Source organism: Hyla sarda, chromosome 2 (genome assembly GCF_029499605.1).
Source record: "Hyla sarda isolate aHylSar1 chromosome 2, aHylSar1.hap1, whole genome shotgun sequence".
In the NCBI taxonomy this organism is placed as follows: Eukaryota; Metazoa; Chordata; class Amphibia; order Anura; family Hylidae; genus Hyla; species Hyla sarda.
The window spans coordinates 437,038,988-437,063,374 of NC_079190.1; the positions used below are offsets into that span (position 1 = coordinate 437,038,988).

At 41.1% G+C, this 24,387-nt stretch overlaps 1 protein-coding gene and 1 long non-coding RNA gene across 4 annotated transcripts in view; one reads left to right on the forward strand and one right to left on the reverse strand.

The window, feature by feature from the left end:
- Positions 1–24,387, forward strand: part of LOC130356966 (uncharacterized) — a 107,958-nt gene that overhangs the window by 41,284 nt on the left and 42,287 nt on the right. The window contains exon 3 of one of the 2 annotated variants that reach the window (XR_008889046.1): positions 24,216–24,291. This is a non-coding gene — a long non-coding RNA (uncharacterized LOC130356966). Of the gene's footprint in view, positions 1–3,121; positions 3,795–24,215; positions 24,292–24,387 lie in introns of those variants that run through there. The other variant, XR_008889045.1, reaches the window with a different exon arrangement.
- The window catches only part of LOC130356962 (transient receptor potential cation channel subfamily V member 1-like), a 76,563-nt gene that overhangs the window by 18,376 nt on the left and 33,800 nt on the right, over positions 1–24,387 (reverse strand). For both annotated transcript variants that reach the window (XM_056559181.1, XM_056559180.1), the window contains exons 6-9: positions 19,757–20,055; positions 16,424–16,600; positions 14,428–14,586; positions 4,674–4,757 (exon numbers count right to left, since the gene is read on the reverse strand). In XM_056559181.1, the coding sequence (XP_056415156.1) occupies positions 4,674–4,757; positions 14,428–14,586; positions 16,424–16,600; positions 19,757–20,055 (719 nt within the window). The remainder of the gene's footprint in view (positions 1–4,673; positions 4,758–14,427; positions 14,587–16,423; positions 16,601–19,756; positions 20,056–24,387) is intronic.

A 24,387-nucleotide genomic window follows, 5' to 3' on the forward strand; every position in this document is an offset into this window, starting at 1 on the left:
TAAACCAAAAAAAAGCTAAATTATCAATAAATAAAGGCAGGGGGATGCTCTAAAGAGGGCTAACATATAATATAGGAAAAAGTTTTAGTTTTCATAATGACAGGTACTCATTAAAAATTGCATTCTCAGTATTTGAATTGTATTCCAGGATTTGCTTGTCTTCAGGTGAGACTGGAGAAGTTGCAGATATTCTTTCATGAAGGCATAAATGTTATATAATTTAAATGCTATGTTATACGTTTATAATTTATCATTATGAAAAAACATATTCAATTTTTTCCAAAAGAAAACAAAAAGATTTTTTCCCAAATTTTTCTATGCTTTCCCATCTCTAGGACAGACAGACAGACTCAGAAGGATAGATAGATAGATATGATAGAGATTTAGAAAATAAAGAAAGCAGCTAACAAGCAGAATTAAACAATAGGTCACTAGATTATACATAATAAGAAGAGGATAACTAAGATGTCCACAATTGCCACAGCATGGGGTCTACGTTACCACACATAAGTACACCCTCACATTTTTGTATTTTAGTAAATATTTTATTCTATCTTTTCATGTGACAACACTAAAGAAACGACACAAGAAATGATACAATGTAAAGTAGTGAGTGCACAGTCTGTATACCAGTGTTTAAAGGGGTACTCCGGTGCTTACACATCTTATCCCCTATCCAAAGGATAGGGGATAAGATGCCTGATCGTGGGAGTCCTGCCGCTGGGGACCCCTGTGATCATGCACGCGGCACCCCGTTTGTATTCAGTCCCCGGAGCGTGTTTGCTCCGGGTCTGATTACGGTCGTCCGCAGGGCCGGCGGTGTGTGACGTCACGCCCCAGCGTGACATCACGCTCCCCCCTCAATGCAAGCCTATGGGAGGGGGCGGGACGTCACACGGTGGCGGGGGCGTGACGTCACACACCGCCGGCCCTGCGGTCGACCGAGATCAGACCCGGAGCAAACACGCTCCGGGGACTGAATACAAACGGGGTGCCGCGTGCATGATCACGGGCGTCCCCAGCGGCAGGACTCCCGCGATCAGGCATCTTATCCCCTATCCTTTAGATAGGGGATAAGATGTGTAAGCACCGGAGTACCCCTTTAAAGGAGATGTCCGGTGCAGACTATTCTTATTCCATCCTGCCCGGGCTGCAAAAAAAAAAAAGGAAACAAACTTTCACTTACCTTCCTATGTTCCCCAGGAGCTCCTCAACAGCTGATCGGTCGGCCGACTGTCTACTTACTACTTCCTTTAGCCCGGGACATTACACCGTGCTTCAGCCTATCATCAACCGAGGCGGGACATCGCTGCGGCTGGTGATAGGCTGAAGCGCCGTGTGACGTCCCGGGCTAAAGGAGTAGTAAGTAGACAGCCCGGCCGACCGATCAGCTGTTTCGGAGCTCCGGGGAACGTAGGAAGGTAAGTGAAAGTTTGTTTTCTCTTTTTTTGCAGCCCGGGAAGGATGGAATAAGAATAGTCTGTACCGGACATCTCCTTTAATGTTGTGTCCCCTTTAAAATAACTTAACACAGCCATTAATGTCTAAACCTTGGCAAGAAAAGTAAAGTACACCCCTAAGTGGAAATGTCCAAGTTAGGCCCAAAGGGTAAAAATTTGGTGTTGTCACCATTATTTTCCGGCACTGCCTTAAGCCTCTTGGGAATGGAGTTCAGCAGAGCGGCACAGGTTGTCTGTCTCTAAAGTCATCTTCCACTGCTCCATGATGACATCACGGAGCTGGTGGATATTAGAGACCTTGTGCTCCTGTTTGAGGATGCCCCACAGATGTTCTATAGTGTTTAGGTCTGGAGACATGCTTGGCCAGCTTCTGTGTTTGGTGTCGTAATCACGTTGGAATACTGCCCTGTGGCCCAGTCTCTGAAGGGAGGGGATCATGTTCTTCTTCAGTATAGGGCTGGTGCAAGGATTTTTGCCACCCTAGGCAAAAGCTAATTTGGCCCCCCCTTAAGTCCGCCCATTGGCTCCACCCTTTGACACCACATTACTACTGGGGTAAAATAAAACGACAGAACAGGATGCGCTCCGTAGTGTGATATCTCAAGGCATACAGGTAACGCAACGTATAAATTTGCGCTTACCAGAGATAGTTTTACTACGTCCAAGTACAACCATGGATAGGAATGTAAATCATGAAGGGTTCCTGCAGCCGATCCACCTCTCGTAGATAAAGATCCAACAGAAAAATTCCTCCCAAATCAGCAGAGTCAAGAAGGTGCTTGGAACCAGGATAAAATACAAACTTTTCTTTATTCCCACAATGCAACGCGTTTCGCAGAGGTTCCTGCCTGATGAAGCGGAGCCTCCGCAAAGCGCGTTGCATTGTGGGAAAAAAGAAAAGTTTGTATTTTATCCTGGTTCCAAGCGCCTTCTTGACTCTGCTGATTTGGGAGTAATTTTGTTTTTGTATTTGTGTTGGATCTTTCACTACTGGGGTGACACTATAACAAACCTCCTCCTCATATAATCTCCTTACTACTGGGGTGGCATGTGACCTCCACTCCAGCTCAGCCCCACCTCCTCCACAGCATCAAACAGGTCATTCTGCCACCATTTTCCCTATGCTCTGTGGCTCAGCTCCGCCCTAACATATATTTGGTCACGTGACAGTAACATCATAGGTCCTGAGGGTGGGGTAAGCTAAATTCTAGGATCGGCCCTGCAGGACTCAAGCCCTGGCTAATCATATGGTCGTGTTCAGGAGGAGGAGCATGCAGTGTAGGCACAGTGCTCCTCTACCAGGCCATGTCATGAAACTGAGTATGGGGGGGAGAAGGCTTCCTTCTGGGATGACAGCCATGCAGACCAATTTGATGACCATCTTTATGTACAGCAACAATTTTTTTAGATCCTCAGGGAGTTTCTTGCCGTGAGGTGCTATGTTGAACTTCCAGTAATTAGTATTAGAGAGTATGAGAGCGATAACTAAGTTTAGGACACCTGTTCCCCATTCACACCTGAGGAGAGAAGAGGTAAAAAAAAGAGGGAGGACAGTGCCTCGTGTAATACAGTTGGGTATGTGTACCCGCTGGGTCCCCTTGTGTAGGTCGGACTCTCACCTTTTAAGCCTCTTGTCATTTTTTGCATATCACCCCTTATAGGAGTAGTGTGGATTGTCCTTTGGAACTGCAAGCCGATGGTGCCTGGACTGGTATCCTATGCAGGAACCCATAGTAGAAGTAAAGAGAAGAGAAATGAAGGCACTGGAACAGGCGCTACTCGAATGAAGATGGTCCAAGAGGTGTTGAATATAAAATTTGATGTTTATTTATATTAAAATAAATAAAACATGATACATAAAAGCAATAATGAGTTTCAGGAATAGCATATCCCTTCTTCAGATTGCAAGTGTAGAGCAAGTGGCAGTATTCACATATTTAAATAAACAGAAATGGCGCCAAAGAGAAAAAGGGTCAGGGGCGTGTTGACATCGGTTTGTATTTCATATGTACATCGATTTGTTACATTGTGTATACTTACAGGAAGAGCAACAATGTATTGGCATGTGGAAAATTAAACAAAGTTTGTTCGTGAAGACAAAGGGAAATAAAATGATTTTGTGTGAGAAAACAGACTCTGTGGTTTTATTTGATAAGGAGGCTTGGAGCGCATCTGGTTTCAAGAGTAGGGGAGGAGGAGACTGAAACTTTTTCTGAATGGAAGTTGGGCGGTGGGATAGCACTGTGGGCGGTGTTATTATTAGACCGCCGCAGTATAGTAGAGTTTCCCAGGATGGTGGTCATGTGGTAAGGATTATCCAATAGGGTTCTTTTCACAATGGTCCGTCTTGAGATGGATTTACTGTGAAATCCCCTCCATCTCAAGATGGACAATTATGAAATGACGTGCGAAGAGCCCTACTGGATAATCCTTGCCACGTGACCTTGTCATACCAACTAGTCACATGACACCGGGGAAGGAAAAATGGCTAATTGGGCCCAATTTAGACATTTCCACTTTAGGGTGTACTCACTTTTGTTGCCAAGGTTAAGACATTATTGGCTGTGTGTTGAGTTATTTTGAGGGGACACAACATTAAACACTGTTATATAGACTGTGAACTCACTATTTTTCATTGTAGCAGAGGGTCATTTCTTCAGTGTTAAAAAGATATAAAAAGAGGTACTGTATCTAACAAAAGTGACCTTTACAATCTATATTGTGCATTAACTCTGTGTATAACCTTTTGAGGGGTGGGAGAAACCAGAGAACTCCAATTCCGGTAACAATTAAGATATGATGGACTAGTGTTCTCATTTTCCTTGGAATTTGGTTTAGATCATGATCTAGTAAAGCCAAGGCTGTAGAACTGATAAGGTCACTAATTAGGTTACAAACTCCATTCCAAAGATTCCCCAAAATGGGGCCACTACATGTGTATACCTCAGATGAAATCCTCTCTACGTTTGGAATATCCCAAAATTACACATTTAATATTAAAGTATAAAATGATAAAATGTAAGTGCAACTGCTTTAAAGCTCTTACTACTAACACATTTTATAATAGAATAACATATTTTTCGGCAAAGGAAGTATGTTTTAAGCAAATAAAAAATGCAGAAATTATTACAATTTAAAATGTATAAAATATTCATTTTTTTTGTTATAACTCTTCATGTAATTAACTACAAATTATTCAAAGCATTGGCTTACCCCTCTGCAAAATAAATAAATTCCTCCGATCACAGTGATCACCTCCCCAGTGGCACGAAGTTTATTGTCTACAGGGAACGGGGGCTGACAAATATAATGCAAAAATGTTATATATTTAAAACTACTATTTAACAATTAAAAAACTATGGACACCATTGCAATTATTTATTTATTTATTTGTTTCCTGAATGAAAAATGAAGTCATTTTCTTCATTACAAAGTTTCAGCTGTGGAGTTTGTCTTAGGCGATAGAATGTCCACACAGAAAATTCAGAGCGGACATTCCACAGACATTCCAGTCGTGAGAACATGCCGGCCCTAGGACCTCTTGGAAACGCACCATCTCATAGGCAATGCCTTTCTGAGTGGAATCCGCAAATACATTGAATAGTTTCAATGTTTTTATGGATCCCAGAACCAGGATTTCCAAGGCTGTTTCGGAATTCTGTCTTGTGAACAGAGCAATGGGACTCTGCTGCTGCGGAATGTTTGTGAGAAATATTCAATCTGCTGTGTGAACATAACTTTTATAAGAAACTATAAGAAAAATAATATAAGGAACTGGTGGGCTTCCTCACCCTCCCTTTTCTTAGTATTAGACATAACAGCAGGGAGGTTGTACACAGAAGCCAAAGTGTAAACAGGGGGCAGAGCATCCATGGAGGGTAGCAAAGACAGGCTGTAGATAAGAAGAAAAGCTGATGCAAGGCAGTTTGCAGGGGAGAATGACATGGGCTGTGTACAACTGGAAAAAAAAAGCACAGTACCTACAGAAGCAGGGCTGGCTCCAGCTATAAGCAAGTCAGGCAGCTGTCTAGAGTGCACACTGAGTGAGGGTGCTGTGCTGCCAAGGAGCTGGAAACAATTACCAACTACTAAATACCAAGCTAATAGGGGGGCTACTTACTATCTACATAGCTTATATCGGGGTTTTCATACAGGGGACAGCCATCTGGGGGATTTACCTACAGGGGGAACTCTCTGGAGGGGGCCCTACCTACTCAGGGCACCTATGTGATGAAGGAAACTACCTGAAAGCACCTGTCTACCTAAAGAAGTAACTTAACTTCCTATTGGGTGGGACTTACTGACTCTTTCCCAACCCACTTATCTACCCACTTTACTATGTGGGACACCAAGGGGGGCATTATTATGGTTTTGGGGCATTAAAGGTCTTGAAAAAATACGAAGCCTGAAATTTTTTCCCCAACAGGTTCAGCAGAGAGGAGTCGTAGCTGGAAGAAATCATAATGACGGTCTGGGGCGGATGGAGAAGAAAAAGGAAAGTGACCATCAGAGAATATGTCACCTGATGTAACTGTATGTAATCCCTTATATGGTCTGTAGTGGTAATGATGGGGGTTGTTGTCAGTCTGTCACCTGTATAGCACGTCCTCCTAAACTTGGATGACAGACTGACAACGTTATTGCTGTTAGAGAGGTATTCCCTTTCTGCATGTGCAGGCGTGATGAGGGCGTGGTTAGGGGTGTGACTGAGGGTGTCATTAGTGGGCGTGGCTTGTCCCTCTGCTTTCAGCAAAAGTTGGGAGGTATATCTGAGTATTTTAGTTTTTTCAGGTCAAGACTGCATTTCTGTGACTAGGGGTATGTTCACATGTGCATATTTTGCTGCAGATTATCTGCAGTGGATTTTACTACCCATTGACTAGCAAAATCAGCTGCAGATAACATGAAGCAAAATGCTTCAATTAATAATTAAAGAACATATTTGGTACTGGCACACAAGGAAATGTCCAGTCTATTAAAATAGAACATTATTGATCCCACATGGTGAACACAGTATTTGAAAAAAAAAAAAAAACAATGTCAGAATATTTTTTAAATCACATCACATTTAACAAAACAATGAATAAAAAGTCATAAAAAAGTCCCATCTACCCCAAAATAGTAGGAACAAAAACTACAGATCACAACACAGAAAATTACCCTCACATTAAAATAATTTGTCCAGTCTACAGTGAATTATACACTCCTGACTGCATGCGTTTATATAATAACGATATTATATCACAGGACGGTCACATTTTTCATTTTTTGTCACAAGTTTTACTCAGTCATGGTATGGCAGTATTTTTCTATTTGGTATGGCAGTGTTATTCAGTCATGGTATGGCGGTAATTTTCTGGTATGGCAGTGTTATTCAGTCACAGTATGGCGGTATTGTTCTGTTCTGGTATGGCGGTGTTATTCAGTCACGGTATGGCGGTAATTTTCTGGTATGGCAGTGTTATTCAGTCACAGTATGGCGGTATTGTTCTGTTCTGGTATGGCGGTGTTATTCAGTCACGGTATAGCTGTATTTTTCGGTAATAATATAGCAGTTTTATTCAGTCACAATATGGCGGTATTGTTCTGTTCTGCTATGGAGGTGTTATTCAGTTGTGGTATGGCAGTACTGTTCAGTTCTGGTATGGTGGTATTGTTCTGTTTTGGTATGGCAGTGTTATTCAGTCACGGTATGGTGGCATTTTTATGTAATGATATAGCAGTTTTATTCAGTCACGGTATGGCAGTATTGTTCTGTTCTGCTATGGCGGTGTTATTCAGTCCTGGCATGGTGGTATTGTTTTGTTCTGGTATAGTGGTGTTATTCAGTCCTGGTATGGCGGTATTGTCCAGTTCTGGTATGGTGGTGTTATTCAGTTACAGTACAGTGGTATTATTCTGTTCTGCCATGGCAGTGTTATTCAGTCCCGGTATGGCAGTGTTGTTCTGTTCTGGTATGGTGGTGTTATTCAGTTATGGTATGGTGATATTGTTCTGTTCTGGTATGGTGGTGTTATTCAGTTATGGTATGGTGATATTGTTCTGTTCTGGTATGGTGGTGTTATTCAGTCACGGTATGGTGGTATTATTATTCAGTCCCGGTATGGCGGTATTGTTCTGTTCTGGTATGGGGGTGTTATTCAGTTATGGTATGGTGATATTGTTCTGTTCTGGTATGGTGGTGTTATTCAGTCACGGTATGGTGGTATTATTATTCAGTCCCGGTATGGCGGTATTGTTCTGTTCTGGTATGGGGGTGTTATTCAGTTATGGTATGGTGATATTGTTCTGTTCTGGTATGGTGGTGTTATTCAGTCACGGTATGGTGGTATTGTTCTTTTTTGGTATGTTAGTGTCATTCAGTTATTCAGGGGGCGGCAAAAATGAGATTTTGCCTAGGGTGGTAAAAATTCTTGCACCAGCCCTGAACAGGAGTACCTACAGAGAACGCTAGAAGTGGCAAGAAAATTGACTTAAATGTTAAAAAGATAATTTTCTAGGGGCATAATATAAATAGTGAAACAAGTTCCTAGAAAATCCCAAAAAGACGGATAGTTTGAGCAAATCAACATTTTTTATAATACAAAATAAAAAAATATATATAAAAAAGAGGCAGTGGCTAACACATTTCAACATGTAATGCTAAACTCTAGACTGCTAAATACACAGACCCCATTTACAGCCTGTATTACTGGACGGACACACATATAAGAATCCGAACCTAGATGCAGGCTGCAAACAGTTTGGGGATCTAAAAATGGCAGAAAGAAGGAAGATTTTAGACTCGAACTTAAGGTGGCTATACACTGAATTTCTGCATACCTGCAGCCAAAACCAATTTTGTCTTAACCCCTTAAGGACCAGAGCATTTTTATCACATCTGACCACTGTCACTTTAAGAATTAATAACTCTGGGATACTTTTACTTATGAATTTGATTCTGAGATTGTTTTTTCGTGACATATTCTACTTTATCATAGTGGTAAATTTTCGTCGATACTTGCATAATTTCTTGGTGAAAAATTACAAAATGTCATGAAAAATTTGAAAATGTAGCTTCTAACTTTGAAGCTCTCTGCTTGTGAGGAAAATAGACGTACCAAATAAATTATATATTGATTCACAATATACATACACAATATGTCTACTTTATGTTGGCATCATAAAGTTGACATGTTTTACTTTTGGAAGACATCAGAGGGCTTCAAAGTTCAGCAGCAATTTTCCAATTTTTCAAAATCTGAATTTTTCAGGGACCAGTTCAGTTTTGAAGTGGATATGAGGGGTCTTCATATTAGAAATACCATAAATTACCCCATTATAAAAACTGCACTCCTCAAAGTATAAAAAATGATATTCAGAATGTTTGTTAATCCTTTAACAAAGTGAAGGAGAAAATTTACACTAACATGTTCTTGTGGACCCAGTTTTTGACTTTTTACAAGGGGTAAAAGGAGAAAAAGCCCCCCAAAATGTGTAACCCAATTTCTCTCGAGTAAGGAAATACCTCATATGTGGATGTAAAGCGTTCGGCGGGTGCACTAGAGGGCTCAGAAGAGAAGGAGCGACAATGGGATTTTGGAGAGTGAATTTTGCTGAAATGGTTTTTGGGGAGCATGTTGCTTTTAGAAAGCCCCTATGGTTCCATAACAGCAAAAAAAGCCACATTGCATACTATTTTGGAAACTACACTCCTCAAGGAACGTAACAAGGGGTACAGTGAGCCTTAACACCCCACAGGTGTTTGACGACTTTTTGTTAAAGTCGGATGTGTAAATGAAAAATTATTATTTTTTTTACTAAAATGCAGTTTTTTCCCAAAATTTACAATTTTGACAAGAGGTAATAGGAGAAAATGCCCCCCAAAATTTGTAACCCCATTTACATCATGGAAGTACCCCATATGTGGACGTCAAGTGCTCTGCTGGCAAACTACAATGCTCAGAAGAGGAGGAGTGCCATTGGGCTTTTGGAGAGAGAATTTGTTTGGAATGGAAGTCGGGGGCCATGTGCGTTTACAAAGCCCCCCATGGTGCCAGAACAGTGGAACCCCCACATGTGACCCCATTTTGGAAACGACGGAATGTAATAAGGGGGGCAGTGAGCATTTACACCCCACTGGTGTTCGACAGACTTTTGGAACAGTGGGCTGTGCAAATGAAAAATAACATTTTAAATTTTCACGGACCACTGTTCGAAATATCTGTCAGACACCTGTGGGGTGTAAATGCTCACTGTACCCCTTATTACATTACGTGATGGGTGTAGTTTCCAATATGGGGTCACATGTGGCCCCCCCCCACATGTGACCCCATATTGGAAACTACACCCATCAAGTAATGTAATAAGGGGTACAGTCCACCGTTCTGGTACTATGGGGGCTTTGTAAACACACATGGCCTTCAATTCCAGGCACGTTCTCTCTCCAAAACCTAAATGGCGCTCTTCCTCTCCTGAGCATTGTAGTTCGTCCGCAGAGCACTTAACATCCACATATGGGGTATTTATATACTCAGAAGAAATGGGGTTACAAATTTTGAGGGGCTTTTTTCCTATTACCCCTTGTGAAAATGAAAAATTTTAGATAACACCAGCATTTTTTTGTGAAAAAATACACATTTTTCATATTCAACAAAAATTCTTCAAACACCTGTGGGATGTTAAGGCTCACTATACCTCTTGTTACGTTCCGTGAGGGGTGTAGTTTCCAAAATGGGGTCACATGTGGGCGTTTTTTTTTTGTGTTTATGTCAGAACCGCTGTAACAATCAGCCACCCCTGTGCAAATCACCTCAAATGTACATGGCGCTCTCACTCCGGAGCCTTGTTGTGCGCCCGTAGAGCATTTTACGCCCACATATGGGGTTTTTCCATATTTCCTTTTACCGCTTATGAAAATAAAAAGTATGGGGCAACACCAGCATGTTAGTGTAAAAAAATTTATTTTTTACAATAACATGCTGGTGTAGACCCCAACTTTACCTTTTCGTAAGGGGTAAATGGAGAAAAAGCCCCCCAAAATTTGTAACGCAATTTCTCCTGAGTACGGAAATACCCCATATGTGGGCATAAACTGTTGCCTTGAAATACAACAGGGCTCCGAAGTGAGAGAGCGCCATGTGCATTTGAGGCCTAAATTAGGGATTGCATAGGGTGGGCATAGGAGTATTCTACGCCAGTGACTCTCAAACAGGGTACCTCCAGCTGTTGTAAAACTTCCAGCATGCCTGGACAGTCAGTGGCTGTCTGGCAATACTGGGAGTTGTTGTTTTGCAACAGTTGGAGGCTCAGTTTTGGAAACACTGTCGTACAAGAAGTTTTTCATTTTTATTGGGGGGGGGGGGGCGTAGGGGTATGTGTATATGTAGTGTTTTACTCTTTATTATGTGTAGAGTAGTGTTTTTAGGGTACATTCACACATAGGGTTCACAGCGAGTTTCGCAATGGGTGTCTGAGCTGCAGCAGAAAATTTGCTGCATCTCAAACTTGCAGCGAGAAAACTCGCTGTAAACCCAACTGTGTGAATGTACCCTGTACATTCACATGGGGGGGGGGGGGGCAAACCTCCAGCTGTTGCAAAACTACAATTCTCAGCATGCAGTGACAGAAGGGCATTGCTGGGACTTGTAGTTGTGCAACAGCTGGAGGCACACTACTATAACTTTCAGCATGCCCTTTGGCTGTACGTGCATGCTGGGGGTTGTGGTTTGTAACAGCTGGAGGCACACTGGTTGCAAAACACAGAGTTTGTTACATAACTCAGTGTTTCCCAACCCGTGTGCCTCCAGCTGTTGCAAAATGAAAACTCCCAGCATGCATGGTCTGTCAGTGCATGCTGGGAGTTATAGTTTTGCAACAGCTGGAGGCACACGGGTTGGGAAACACTGAGTTAGAAAACAGATGTTTCCCAGACAACTCCCAGCATGCCCAGACAGCCGAATGGCATACTGGGAGTTGTAGTTTTGCAACAACTGGAGGAGAACAGATTGGGGACCACTTTGTAGTGGGCTCCAAACTGTGGCCCTCCAGATGTTGCAAAACTTCAACTCCAAGCATGCCCAGAATGCCCAGGCATGCTGGGAGTTGTAGTTTGGCAACATCTGCAGGGTCAAATGTTACAGAACTACAACTCCCAGCATGCCTGGACTGTCTGGGCATACTGAAAGTTGTAGTTTTTCAACATCTGCAAGAGCACAGACTGGAGACCACTGCACAGTGGTCTCCAAACTGTGGTCCTCCAGATGTTGCAAAACTACAACTCCCAGCATGCCCAGACAGCCAAAGCCTGTCTGGGCATGCTGGGAGTTGTAGTCTTGAAACTCCTAGAAGCAGCAGCGAAGATCAGTGATGATCTTCACTGCTGTCTCTGATGCCGCCGCTGCTGCCTCCTCCACTTGCCTGCCGCCCCAACGTGTGCCTGCCACCGGTCCCCGATCCCCACTGTGCGCGGGTCTCCCCGCAGGTATGTGCCGCGGTTCCCCCGCAGCTCTCGGGGTCCTCTTCACCCGTCCTGCCCGACGTCTAGGGAAGGGCAGAGCGGGGGATCGGAACTTTCACCCCACGTCAGCTGAGACACTGTGATTAGTCCACAGGGACCAATAACAGTGATCGCTGACCAGGACCATCCACAAATGGTCCTGGGGGGTGAAGCAGAAGTTGTCCCCCGCTGGTAACAGTGGGACTTCTGCCAGTTAACCCGTGCGATGCCGCGCATTGCCAGGTTAACTGAATGACGTCTATAGACGTCGGAATGCGGGAAGTACCTGTGCAATCCGACGTCTATAGACGTGATTCTGCGGCATGGGGTTAAAGGGGTACTGCTGTGGAAAACTTTTTTTTTTTTTTTTTTTTATCAACTGGTGTCAGAAAGTTAAACAGATTTGTAAATTACTTCTATTAAAAAATCTTAATCCTTCCAATACATTTTATGGGCTGTATACTACAGAGGAAATGCTTTTCTTTTTTGATTTCTCTGATGTCATGACCACAGTGCTCTCTGTTGACCTCTGCTGTCCATTTTAGGAACTGTCCGAAGCAGCATATGTTTGTTATGGGGATTTTCTCCTTCTCTGGACAGTTCCAAAAATGGACAGCAGAGAGCAATGTGGTCGTGACATCAGAGAAATCCAAAAAGAAAAGCATTTAATCTGTAGTATAGAGCCCCTAAAAAGTACTGGAAAGATTAAGATTTTTAAATAGAAGTAATTTACAAATCTGTTTAACTTTCTGGCACCAGTTAATTAAAAAAAATGTAGTTTTCCACGGGAGTACCCCTTTAACCCCTTAAGGACCAAGGACGTACCGGTACGTCCTTGGTCCTGCTCTTCTGATATAACGCGGGGTTACACAGTAACCCCGCGTCATATCATGGCGGGCCCGGCGTCATAGTGAAGCCGGGACCCGCCTCTAATAGCGCGCAGCGCCGATCGCGGCGCCGCGCGCTATTAACCCTTTAGCCGCGCGCTCAAAGCTGAGCCGCGCGGCTAAAAGTGAAAGTGAAAGTTCCCGGCTAGCTCAGTCGGGCTGTTCGGGATAGCCGCGGCTAATCGCGGCATCCCGAACAGCTGACAGGACAGCGGGAGGGCCCCTTCCTGCCTCCTCGCTGTCCGATCGCCGAATGACTGCTCAGTGCCTGAGATCCAGGCCTGAGCAGTCATCCGGCAGAATCGTTGATCACTGGTTTCTTATGAGAAACCAGTGATCAACATAGAAGATCAGTGTGTGCAGTGTTATAGGTCCCTATGGGACCTATAACACTGCAAAAAAAGTGAAAAAAAAAAGTGAATAAAGATCATTTAACTCCTCCCCTATTAAAAGTTTGAATCACCCCCCTTTTCCAATAAAAAAAAAAAACACAGTGTAAATAAAAATAAAAATAAACATATGTGGTATCACCGTGTGCGGAAATGTCCGAATTATAAAAATATATCATTAATTAAACCGCTCGGTCAATGGCGTGCGCGCAAAAAAATTCCAAAGTCCAAAATAGTGCATTTTTGGTCACTTTTTATATCATTTAAAAATGAATAAAAAGATCAATAAGTCCTATCAATGCAAAAATGGTACCGTTAAAAACTTCAGATCACGGCGCAAAAAATGAGCGCTCATACCGCCCCATACACGGAAAAATAAAAAAGTTATAGGGGTCAGAAGATGACAATTTTAAACGTATTAATTTTCCTGCATGTAGTTATGATTTTTTCCAGAAGTCCGACAAAATCAAACCTATATAAGTAGGGTATCATTTTAATCGTATGGACCTACAGAATACATATCACGCTTCACCATAGATTTTTGGGCAAAATGACTGACGTCATTACAAAGTAGAATTGGTGGCGCAAAAAATAAGCCATCATATGGATTTTTAGGTGTAAATTTGAAAGAGTTATGATTTTTTAAAGGCAAGGAGCAAAAAACGAAAATGCAAAAACGGAAAAACCTCCGGTCCTTAAGGGGTTAAAGGGGTACTCCAAAACTTCAAAACTTTTCTCTATGGGATAGGGGATAAGTAACTGATTGTAGGGGGTCCAACCGTTGGGACTCCCTGTAATCTCCATAACAGGGCCCCATCTCTCGCTGTGCAGGGAGAGACAGGGCCCGAGCAGTCGCAGCCCCAACCCCTTCGCAATCAGATGCCTATAGCCTATTCTGTAGATAGGGAATAAGTACTGGAGTACCCCTTAAATATGGAGATCAATGTATAACTGTATGCAACCACCTACCTAGCCAGCGTGGTATCTCTTAAATCCTAACCTATACACATGATTTCAAACTCTAGGTCACAAAAACACAGCTCCTACCATTCTAAAGAAAAACCTGTATTACTGAAGCTGAGCAAAAATGTGATTTATGGATGACCAGAACATGTTCTTTTCATAAAGGGGTTGTCTAGAAACTATCCCTTTAAAATGCACTGCATATCTATCCCATCTCCATTATTAGCTTCCAAAAGAAAAGATGAACTTACATCGCCCACAACTGGTCTGTAATAGGCAGCGATGGTAAAGATGGTGATGTAGATCACATACGATAAGAAGTTGAAGTAGAAGATTCTCTTGACAAAACGATCCCACTTGTCTTGTAATAATCTGTTGAGAGGCTCCACTAGCAGCATCTCATGGCGATTCTGTAGAACATGGAGACATCATTCACATCATTTCTCTGCTATCTGGCCTACAAGGTGCTTTACTATATAGTAATATTCTTTATCACCCATCTACATCTGCTAAATACTCCCACTTTAGGGAACATTGTTCAAGAGATGAAAGCTGCGCTGGGATGGGATTGTATTTATGCGCTGACATATGAGGACTTGCTTTTTGCATGACAAGTCGTACCTTTTATTGGCACTCTTTATTTTACAATATAAAACAATAAAAAATAAACATAATTTTGCCATGTTCTTTGGGTTTTTAAATTGAGTTTATTGTGCAGTCAAAATGACTTGTTCACCACATTCCCATCACTGTGAGATCTCAGCATGTACAGCCTGCCTAAGGGTCTGTCCACACGGTAGAGTTTCCACTTACAGAATTCCGCCTCATATTAAAGCCCATAGACTTCTATGGGATTCTGCACTCCCATTCACACTTCTGAATTTCCGCTTGCGGAAATTCAGAAGTGTGAATGGGAGTGCAGAATCCCATAGAAGTCTATGGGCTTTAATTTGAGGCGGAATTCGGTAAGCGGAAACTCTGCGTGTGAGAGTACTATCACCCCCAGCAGACTATCATCCCCAGCAGACTGTACATAAGGAGAAATAAATTATATTGTATGTGGGCAGGGGGGGAGGGGGTATCTATAAAATGTGGCTTTCACACAGGGAACCCATGATCTTCTATTGCCCAGGCGGCCCCATAAGGGGTTTACGCATTCTCTGTGGGAGCTCCGGAGCTACATAAGCACTGTACTCATGTATCTTGGGCACTCCCATAGCGAATGCATGAAGGGGGCATGCTGATCCCTCTCTGTGCACAGGAGATTTGGGTGCCATTCTGGAGATCGTGGAGGATCACATCTGTGGATAGGGGATACATATGCTTTAGGTTCTATATGAATTATTACAGCCTTCATTACCTACAGTATGTTGTGTTAAAAATAATTTTTGTATTATAGGGGTACTCCGGTGGAAAACAACTTTTTTTCAAATCAACTGGTGCCAGAAAGTTAAACAGATTTCTAAATGACTTCTATTAAAAAATCTGAATCCTTCCAGTACTAATCAGCTGCTGTATACTACAGATATACTACAGAGAAATTTGTGAAGTTCTTTCCAGTCTGACCACAGTGCTCTCTGCTGGCATCTCTGTCCATGTCAGGAACTGTCCAGAGCAGGAGAGGTTTTCTATTGGGATATACTTCTAATCTGGACAGTTCATGACACAGAGAGAGGTGTCAGCAGAGAGCACTGTGGTCAGAATGGAAAGAACTTCACAAATGTCTCTGTAGTATACAGCAGCTGATAAGTACTGGAAGGGTTAAGATTTTTAAATAGAAGTAATTAACAAATCTGTTTAACTTTCTGGCACCGGTTGATTTGTAAACATTTGTTTTTCACTTTTTTCCACCGGAGTTACTCTTTAAAGGATGCAGAAAGTGGAAAATTGGATTGTGCAAGCGCAAACTAAGATGTGTGTAGAACAGAGAGAAATAACTTTATTTTACTCATATAAATATTTATGTTATTTACTCAGTGCTTTCCTACTCTTAAAGGGGTTATCCAGGAATCGAAAAACAGGGATAATTTGTCTCCAGGTTGGGTGTGGTTCTGCAGCTCAGTTCCATTGAAGTGAATGGAGCCAAGTTGTAATACCACACCCAATCTGGAAACAGACAGGGAGCGGTCTTTGAAAGAAATGAGGTCTGTCTTTGGATTCCTGGATAACCACTTTAAGAAGTTATGTCATCAAGAAGATATGACATGTTTAAACCGTAGACATCAAGCTGACCCCGTAACAACTCACCGGTGTCTCACTGCTGTAAGCGATGATTTCTAGCACAGATTTATTGTCTGTTGTGTCTACACCAGAAAGATCATACAGAGAAGAATGGACGGGCCCATATGCCCATTCAGTGAACTTCCTAGAAAGATGTCTGCACTCTGGGTTCTTTATTTCTCTCCTGAGAATATAGGAAAAAACCTGAAAGCACATAAATGGTTGTAAGTAAATGGCCATAAAGTATGGTGTGATAGCAGGTTTAGACTAGTTAGTTTAGTATGGCAATAATAAAGCACTGTGTGGACACTGTATACATGAGTTTTTTGTATTTGTAATAAGTATCTATGAACTTGAAAAACAAAAGGGTTACAAGTAAAAAGTAAAAGCTGTCATGGCTGCTCATAAACCTTTTTATTCTTAAAGGGGTTATCCAGGAAAAAACTTTTTTTTATATATCAACTGGCTTCAGAAAGTTAAACAGATTTGTAAATTACTTCTATTAAAAAATCTAAATCTTTTCAGTACTTATGAGCTTCTGAAGTTAAGGTTGTTCTTTTCTGTCTAAGTGCTCTCTGATGACACTTGTCTCAGGAACCGCCCAGTTTAGAAGAGGTTTGCTATGGGGGTTTGCTTCTAAACTGGGCGTTTCCCGAGACACGTGTCATAAGAGAGGATTTAGACAGAAAAGAACAACCTTAACTTCAGAAGCTCATAAGTACTGAAAGGATTAAGATTTTTTAATAGAAGTAATTTACAGATCTGTTTAATGTTCTGGAGCCAGTTGATATATACAAAAAAGTTTTTTCCTGGAATACCCCTTTAATAAAGAAATCCAAAGATTCATCATAACCGTTATGGTGGGTTAAGAAGTGTTGTGCAACTCCAAATCTAGCCTTAGTTTGTCTTCATCTTTTAACCACAGAGATTTCAGTTGATGATATAAAGTAGCTCCATAGTATTTTTGTGTTAAGGGACATATAATTCCTCCATTGATAAGATTTTTAAAAGGATTTTAGCTTTAGACTTTTTTTTTCTTCCAAATAATTGCATTTTAGGATTGAACGGTTTTCCGAAATGAAATGGGAATTTACCCAAAAATTATACCAATAAAAACTACAGATCCTGGCACATAGTCCCCTCACACAAGTTCAGAAAACAGTTTTTATTTAAAAAAAAAAAAAATAAATAAATTATATTAATAATAATAATAAAAAATAAATAAAATAAAAGTTGCCAAAAAAAACCAATATAATTTAGGTACCATTGTAATTGTACTCGTGCTGTGGTTCTCCATCTATCCTCTTTCAGTATCTTCAGCTCCAGGCCCAACTTGGAGCATGGGTGGAGCTTAGTGACGTCACCGCTGCTGTAGACATCATTAAGTTGCACCCATGCTCCAAGTTTGGCCCGAAACTGAAGATGCCGAAGAGGATTGCCGGAGTGCGACATCACCGAATGGGACAAGGTAAGTACTGTTGTCATGAGTGTCTGTACCGACAGGTTAGTGCAGGTGACACTGATGACAGACTTCTTTTAAAAATTTGCAACACTGCATTTTTGTTTTCAATTTCACTCGACAAATATTTGTTTTCTTTCTTTCGCAGTATGTTTTATTGTAGAATGAAGTCAGTCATTACAAAGGATAATTGGCCCCACAAGAAAGCAAGCCTTCATTGGCTCTTTAGGGTAGGGTCTAACACACAGCACATTCGCAGCTTATTTGACACAGAGATGGCAGAGCAATCTCCCTGCAGCTCAGAATACCCCTTAAAAACTGCACATGTCAGTCCAATGTTAAAGAGTCACTAAATAAAACTTTTAATATAGTGTTCCTTGTATAATTAGCAGACACTTTCCCTTTCACTTGCCTTTAAAATTATCAACATAAATATGCTTAAAATGCAATATAAAAAACGGCTACTAGGTGGCTCTGTTCTGTTCCCTGCCACAATTAATACAGTGAGTTCGGTCTCCTCCTGGCCTGGCAGGAGTCCGAACGCAGGAAGTGTTTCTCTGCACTGAGCTTGATTGTCAGCTGCACAAAAAGTGAAAGCTCCACAGATTCTCACAGAAAGCTGCACAGACTGAAACCTGAAGAAGAGCCTCACTGATAGCAACACAGACTGAAACATGCACAGAGCCTGAGGTCTTCTATTCATCACAGCTCTGCAACCATGCGAGGGCAGAAGTGGTCTCTTAAAAACAATTTCAGAGCTTTCAAAAGCTGTGTATCATACCTTTTATTCTTTTTTTTTTTTTTTTTTTATTAAACGGCTTTTATTAAAACAAAGAGTAACACAACAAACAGTCAAGCATATGTAATTAGAGACATGTGTCCAAAATAAAGAATATCACTGATACAGGGCTTGTAAGGAATGTGAACATGAACATATGACGATCCTAAGAACATCAGATGGTTGGACCTGAATACTAGAAGACTCAGTAAGCAATCTAATGTACATCATAAACTGTTAACCCGGAGTCCCCAGGTATCACAGTTGCTATGTCCGTCCTGTATGCCATATGCTTCAGTCAAGAAAAATGAACCTTCTGAATAACCAGGAAAAGAAGGGTGGGTTCAAGAAACATAGTGGGAAAAAGGAAAACCAGACAAGTAGTCTGGTACCTGAGTAGGGAGGCAGGGGAAGGTAGAAAAAGACCAGTGTGGAGGAAGAGGGAGGGGGGGGATGGGAGACAGTTAGGAAGAGAGATATAATGGGGGCACATCATGGGCCCAAACCAATAACCAACCTCACCAACCTTTAGCTCTCCGGTCGCTGTTCTCCACGGATCCACCACCCCTCATCACGAAGGTGACCACGGCTGTCCTGAAAGCAACCTCATCATTTTAGTGTTTTAAGATCTATACTCTAGGGTGTGAGGGAGGGAGCGGGAGGGGTCGGGGAGTGGTGGGAAAGGGCGTCTCTGTCCCTATACATGGGTGTCTCTAAGAAGGCCAACCAAGGGCCCCAAATGATCCCAAATCTATCATTACGACCTGCTGTGTCAGCCATCAGTTCCTCCATCCTGTAGAGGAACAGCACCTCTGCATACCATTCCGTCACGCATACCTTTTATTCTTGCTTACATAGCGCAATTTCCCAGCAGGAGAAAGTGGGTGCTTCCCAGCAGGCATGACATCACTGAAGCCTGCTGGGAAATGCCCCCTTTCTCCTGCTGGGAAATTGCGCTATGTAAACAAGAAGAAACGTATGATACACAGCTACTTAAAGCTCTGAAATTGTTTTTAAGGGCAAGAGGGGTGTTAGGAGTAATTAGGGAACATAGCCTGAGGTAGTTGAGAACAGTTTATTTTTTTGCTGTCCTGTTCTTACCTGTCTGTATTTTGTCACTCACCCCAATTTTCCCTGTTTTGGCTGCTAAGGTCAGAGAAGTTAGGCCTTTCTTATTTGTAACATCTTCTAGTCTCAATGATGGTTTAATCTGTGCACCCAACACCAAAATCTCTCCATACATTTTTGTTACAAATTTTGTATTTTCTACTGTATTGTCTGCAATGTCAACCAAGGCGTGAAGCACTGTGTTTCCAAAAGAGTCCCTGGCAGCAATATTGGCTGGAGAGTACTGGTTCTGCAGGAGATATTGAACAATTTCTATTTGGTTGGTGCAGGCTGCCAGGGACAAGGGCAGCTCCCCTAAAACAAAAGGAACGGCAGAGGTTAGTATTTGGACACAATAAATGAGAAAAAAAACTTGACAAATATAATTGCATTAAAGGGTAATTTCATTATTGTGTTTAAAAAACATGAGAAACTTTTAAATTCCCCAGAATGGTTCCCTGGTAGCCTGCCACTCCTTATTTATACAGCTACATCAATAACATGTCTACCATACTGTTTGGAATGAGCAGTGTTAAAATAGTGAGTGACATATATATACATATATATTCAATGTATTTTAACTTTTTTTAAAAGCTTGTACTGTTGTTGTTTTAAATAACTCAAAGTTTTATCCAAGTGTCTAAAATGAGTGATGTATAACGGTGCCATTTCAGATGTGTGCTCTTTATAATCTGTAATCTTGTTTAAACAAATGTAAATGTTCTAAAGATATAAGATTATTTTATTTGGATGATGGTTACAGAATTTCAGTGTCTCTCTATAGAGAACAAAAATGTGCCGGTATGGTCAGAATTCTTACTTGTGCCATTTTTTTACCCACTAGAAAATACTAAAATAGAACAATGATTGAGTTGATGAGTTTAAAGTAGAGTCTCAGACATCTAATCTTGTTGTTTAGTTAGGTTTATTAGCACAAAACAACGCGTTTTCAGTAATGGACTCTTCGTCAGGCAAGTGCATGCATACTAAAACAAAAGGCCAACTTAAATATGCTCTGTATGTGTTGGTAAAAGTTACGCGCATTAGGGTATTCACAAAGACAGAAGTAACGCATCTCAATAGTCAAACGCATACAAACTGACCATTATAATCAAAAATGCAATTAAAAGTATTAAAACAACACATTCTTAACACATGTCAATATACACTTTTACAAATGTTAGGTATTCTGTATGTAAAAGTATCGGTAACCTGATGTAATCCAGCGCTCTGTTCATACTGAGCGGAGTCGGATAATTGCCGTAGTGCTATGGCAAGTGGAAACTCAGGAGCTTAGCCGGAGCGTTATAGGTATTGGAATACATTCAGAAACTTTACAATGGCGAAGTGATGGCAGACTTAAAACAGGGCTGGCACGAGACGCGGTCACTGACATCTGAATGACTGTGATCGCTATATTGCAGTAGCAGATTTCAAAGGGGGCGGGCCCAGAAACAGAACGGCTGCTAACTGGGATGGAATCAGAGCATGGCTACCGGCATCTGAATACCTGGGATCACTATAAGCAGTAGCACAGTTCAAAAGGGGCGGGCCCAGAACTAGTGCAGATGATGACTGGGGGACTATCAACCTATTGGTGTAGTTAAAAGAGTAAAAGAGGATGGGTTCAGCCAAAACAGAATATTGCCAGCGCTATAATGTGGTGCCGGAATTCAAAAGGGGAAGACTCAGGGAGGACAAACCTATTAAGTAAGTACCTATGAGCGGCAGAATCTTGATAACTGAATTACAAAGGAATATTAAGAATTTCCGATGTGTCAGGGGAATACTTAGTCAATAAACAATATTAACAAAAATTATCCGAAGTGCTGGCTCCAATATTATTAGAAATAATCAATGAATCCTGTAAGGGAGGTGGTCTCCCAAAGTCTATGATGGAGGCCTACCTCTAGGCAGCCGTAAGGGCATTTGGGTTTGGAGAGTCATTCATTAGATTGACTCAACTGCTTAACTGTGCCCCAAAAGCATGTATATCTCTGGAAAATTTACAATCTGGTTGGTTTGAAATGTCAAGGGGCACTCAACAGGGGTGCCCCTTGTCCCCTCTGCTTTTCGCTCTGTACATTGAGCATTTGGCTGTTCTGATTAGAGGGCTAGTGGGGATTAGGGGGGTCATCCATAAAGACAGGTAGACTCGTATTTTTTGTACGCAGAAGACCTGCTGATGTTTGTACAAGATCCTGTTAAAACTGCCCCAATAATTATTAAGGCTTTTTCTGATTTTGGTTATTACTCAGGGTTGGAGATAAACTGGAGGAAATCATACATCCTCCCCCTCTCTATTACACTTGCTGCGACGGAGACCCCATTTCAGATAATGTGATGGGGTGATGGATGTGGGATAAATTATTTGGGGGTAGTTATTACAGTAGATCCTAAAAAATATTCAGAATATAATCTTAAACCCCTGTTAGGGAGAATTAAAAATAAACTGGGCATATGGTAAAAACTTATTTTCTCTATGGCGGATCGCACCTCGTTAATAAAAATGATAATATTGCCCCAGGTTTTGTTTTATCTCAATGCCGCTCCTGTGTGGATTCCCCAAATCTGGTTCAACAGGTTGCATAGAATTTTAAACAAGTTTATATGGGTAGGAAACGCCCTAGGCTGAAATACGAAATTTGGTGTGCCCCGGTTGGTGGTAGGAGGTTTGGTTCTACCAAATTTCAGCTACATTGCTAGGATTGCTAAAATTATTACTCAAGGTATTAATTCTATAGTAGGTTTGCACTGTTCTTTATTTAGTACAGATAGAATGGCACTATTGGAACGGTTAGAAGCTAAGCAAATTTCACACTCGTTCACATATGGTAAAATGGTGAGTAAAGGCTGGACTTTGCTAAAGAAATTAATTAAAGTGAAAGGTAGCACAGTTTTCACTCCAATATGGAATAACACGAAATTTTCAGAATTTGTAACTATCCCTGATGTTAATTGGTGGATTAAGCATGGTGAAAATATGTATCACACATAGTGGTTGAAGGTAATCTTTATAGCTTTGAAGCTATGCAAAACTTGTATGGTATCAACAGCAATCAATATTTTAGGTGTTTTCAAGTAATTCACACATTTAAAGACTCTCTAAATAAATCTCACTTTCACTTACAGGATCACTGTGTGATTGACATGATTCAAAAGGGGATTATGGGTAAAAAATGTATGGTTAATGTTTATAGATGTTTAATACGGGAGGTCTCAGCAACGTATTATGGCAATCTTAGAAACCGCTGGTCAAGTGAAGTAGGGAAAATCAGTGAAATTAGATGGGACGAGGTGCTGAAAAATGTTAGAAATATTTCTATTAAAAGTAGCTTACTCAGACGAAAATTATACATAGGACTTATATCTCCCCCAAGCAGATGAAGCTTTTTGGTTATAAAAATGAAGATCACTGCCCCAGATGTTCGGTCAATGAATCTGATTTCTTGCATATTATGTGGGGGTGTCAGAAGATCCGTGTCTTTTGGGGAGAAGTGATGGACAGGATTAATGGGACTTTAAGGCTGAACTTTGACACCTCAGCTCAGGAGGCGGTATTGGAAATGGTGGGGGAGTATGGGAGTCATAAATTGTTAATGTCTAAGCTCTTATTTTGTGCCAGACTTTTGATTCTTCGTTTATGGATGTCAGGGGAGTGTCCTTGTATTCAGGAGTGGGGAAACTTGGCGTTAAAAAAAAAAAAAAAAATATATGAATTTTTGTGGGCTTATACAACCCCTAGGAGGATGGTAAAATATCAAAATATCTGGAAGGACTGGGAAACTAACTGAATTGTTGTTTACATTTCTTTTTTTTTCTCTCTGCTCTGCTGTAATATGCACACTGCTGACCAAAACCTCATGATACTTGGCACAATGGTAGAGTGCTATTATGTGCTTAATCTTAGTGTTGTTTAGAAGAAAGAAACAGTCTGGTCCTACATTAAAACATTACAATATGACAATATACAATATAAGAAGTATAGGAATTAAAACATAGGCACGCTATGGCCACTGAATCCCCTGGGGGTTCAGTGAGGGGTTTATAAGTCTAGAAAACGGAATCTAAAAATAAGTTTAGTCCGATAAAATTACACATAAATCACATTGGGTAAAAAATGATTACTTGCTAATATTTTACAAGCATTTATTAAAAAGTGATGATCTGACACAGATATATAAGGCCTATTAATTTACGCCAGAGTGGTGACTCATATTATACTACAGTAAAATCATTTCTGATACCTCATTAAGACCTTGGGGGTGTAAGGAGCTATATTTAAAAATCCAAAAAACTTCAAACCTTTTGAGGAGCTCAAAACGATTGGACCTGTGCTTGGAGACAAAAACAATGGGAACAACCGTAAATTGACTTTTTACTTCTTTATGGCTGGTGGCACAATGCCTAGACAGACTATGCAGGAGAAATCCAGTTTTTATATTAAAACGATGTTTATTTATTCTGTTTCATAGTTTCTGTGTAGTCCTGCCTATGTATTGCAAACCACAGCAGCATTGGATAAAATATACAACAAATTCAGATTCCCTGGTGAGATGATATTCGATTTCAAACGTTTCCCCTGTTACTTGTAACTAAACGGATTGGCAATTATTTCAGGGCAGCATAAACAACGTTTTTTTTCCA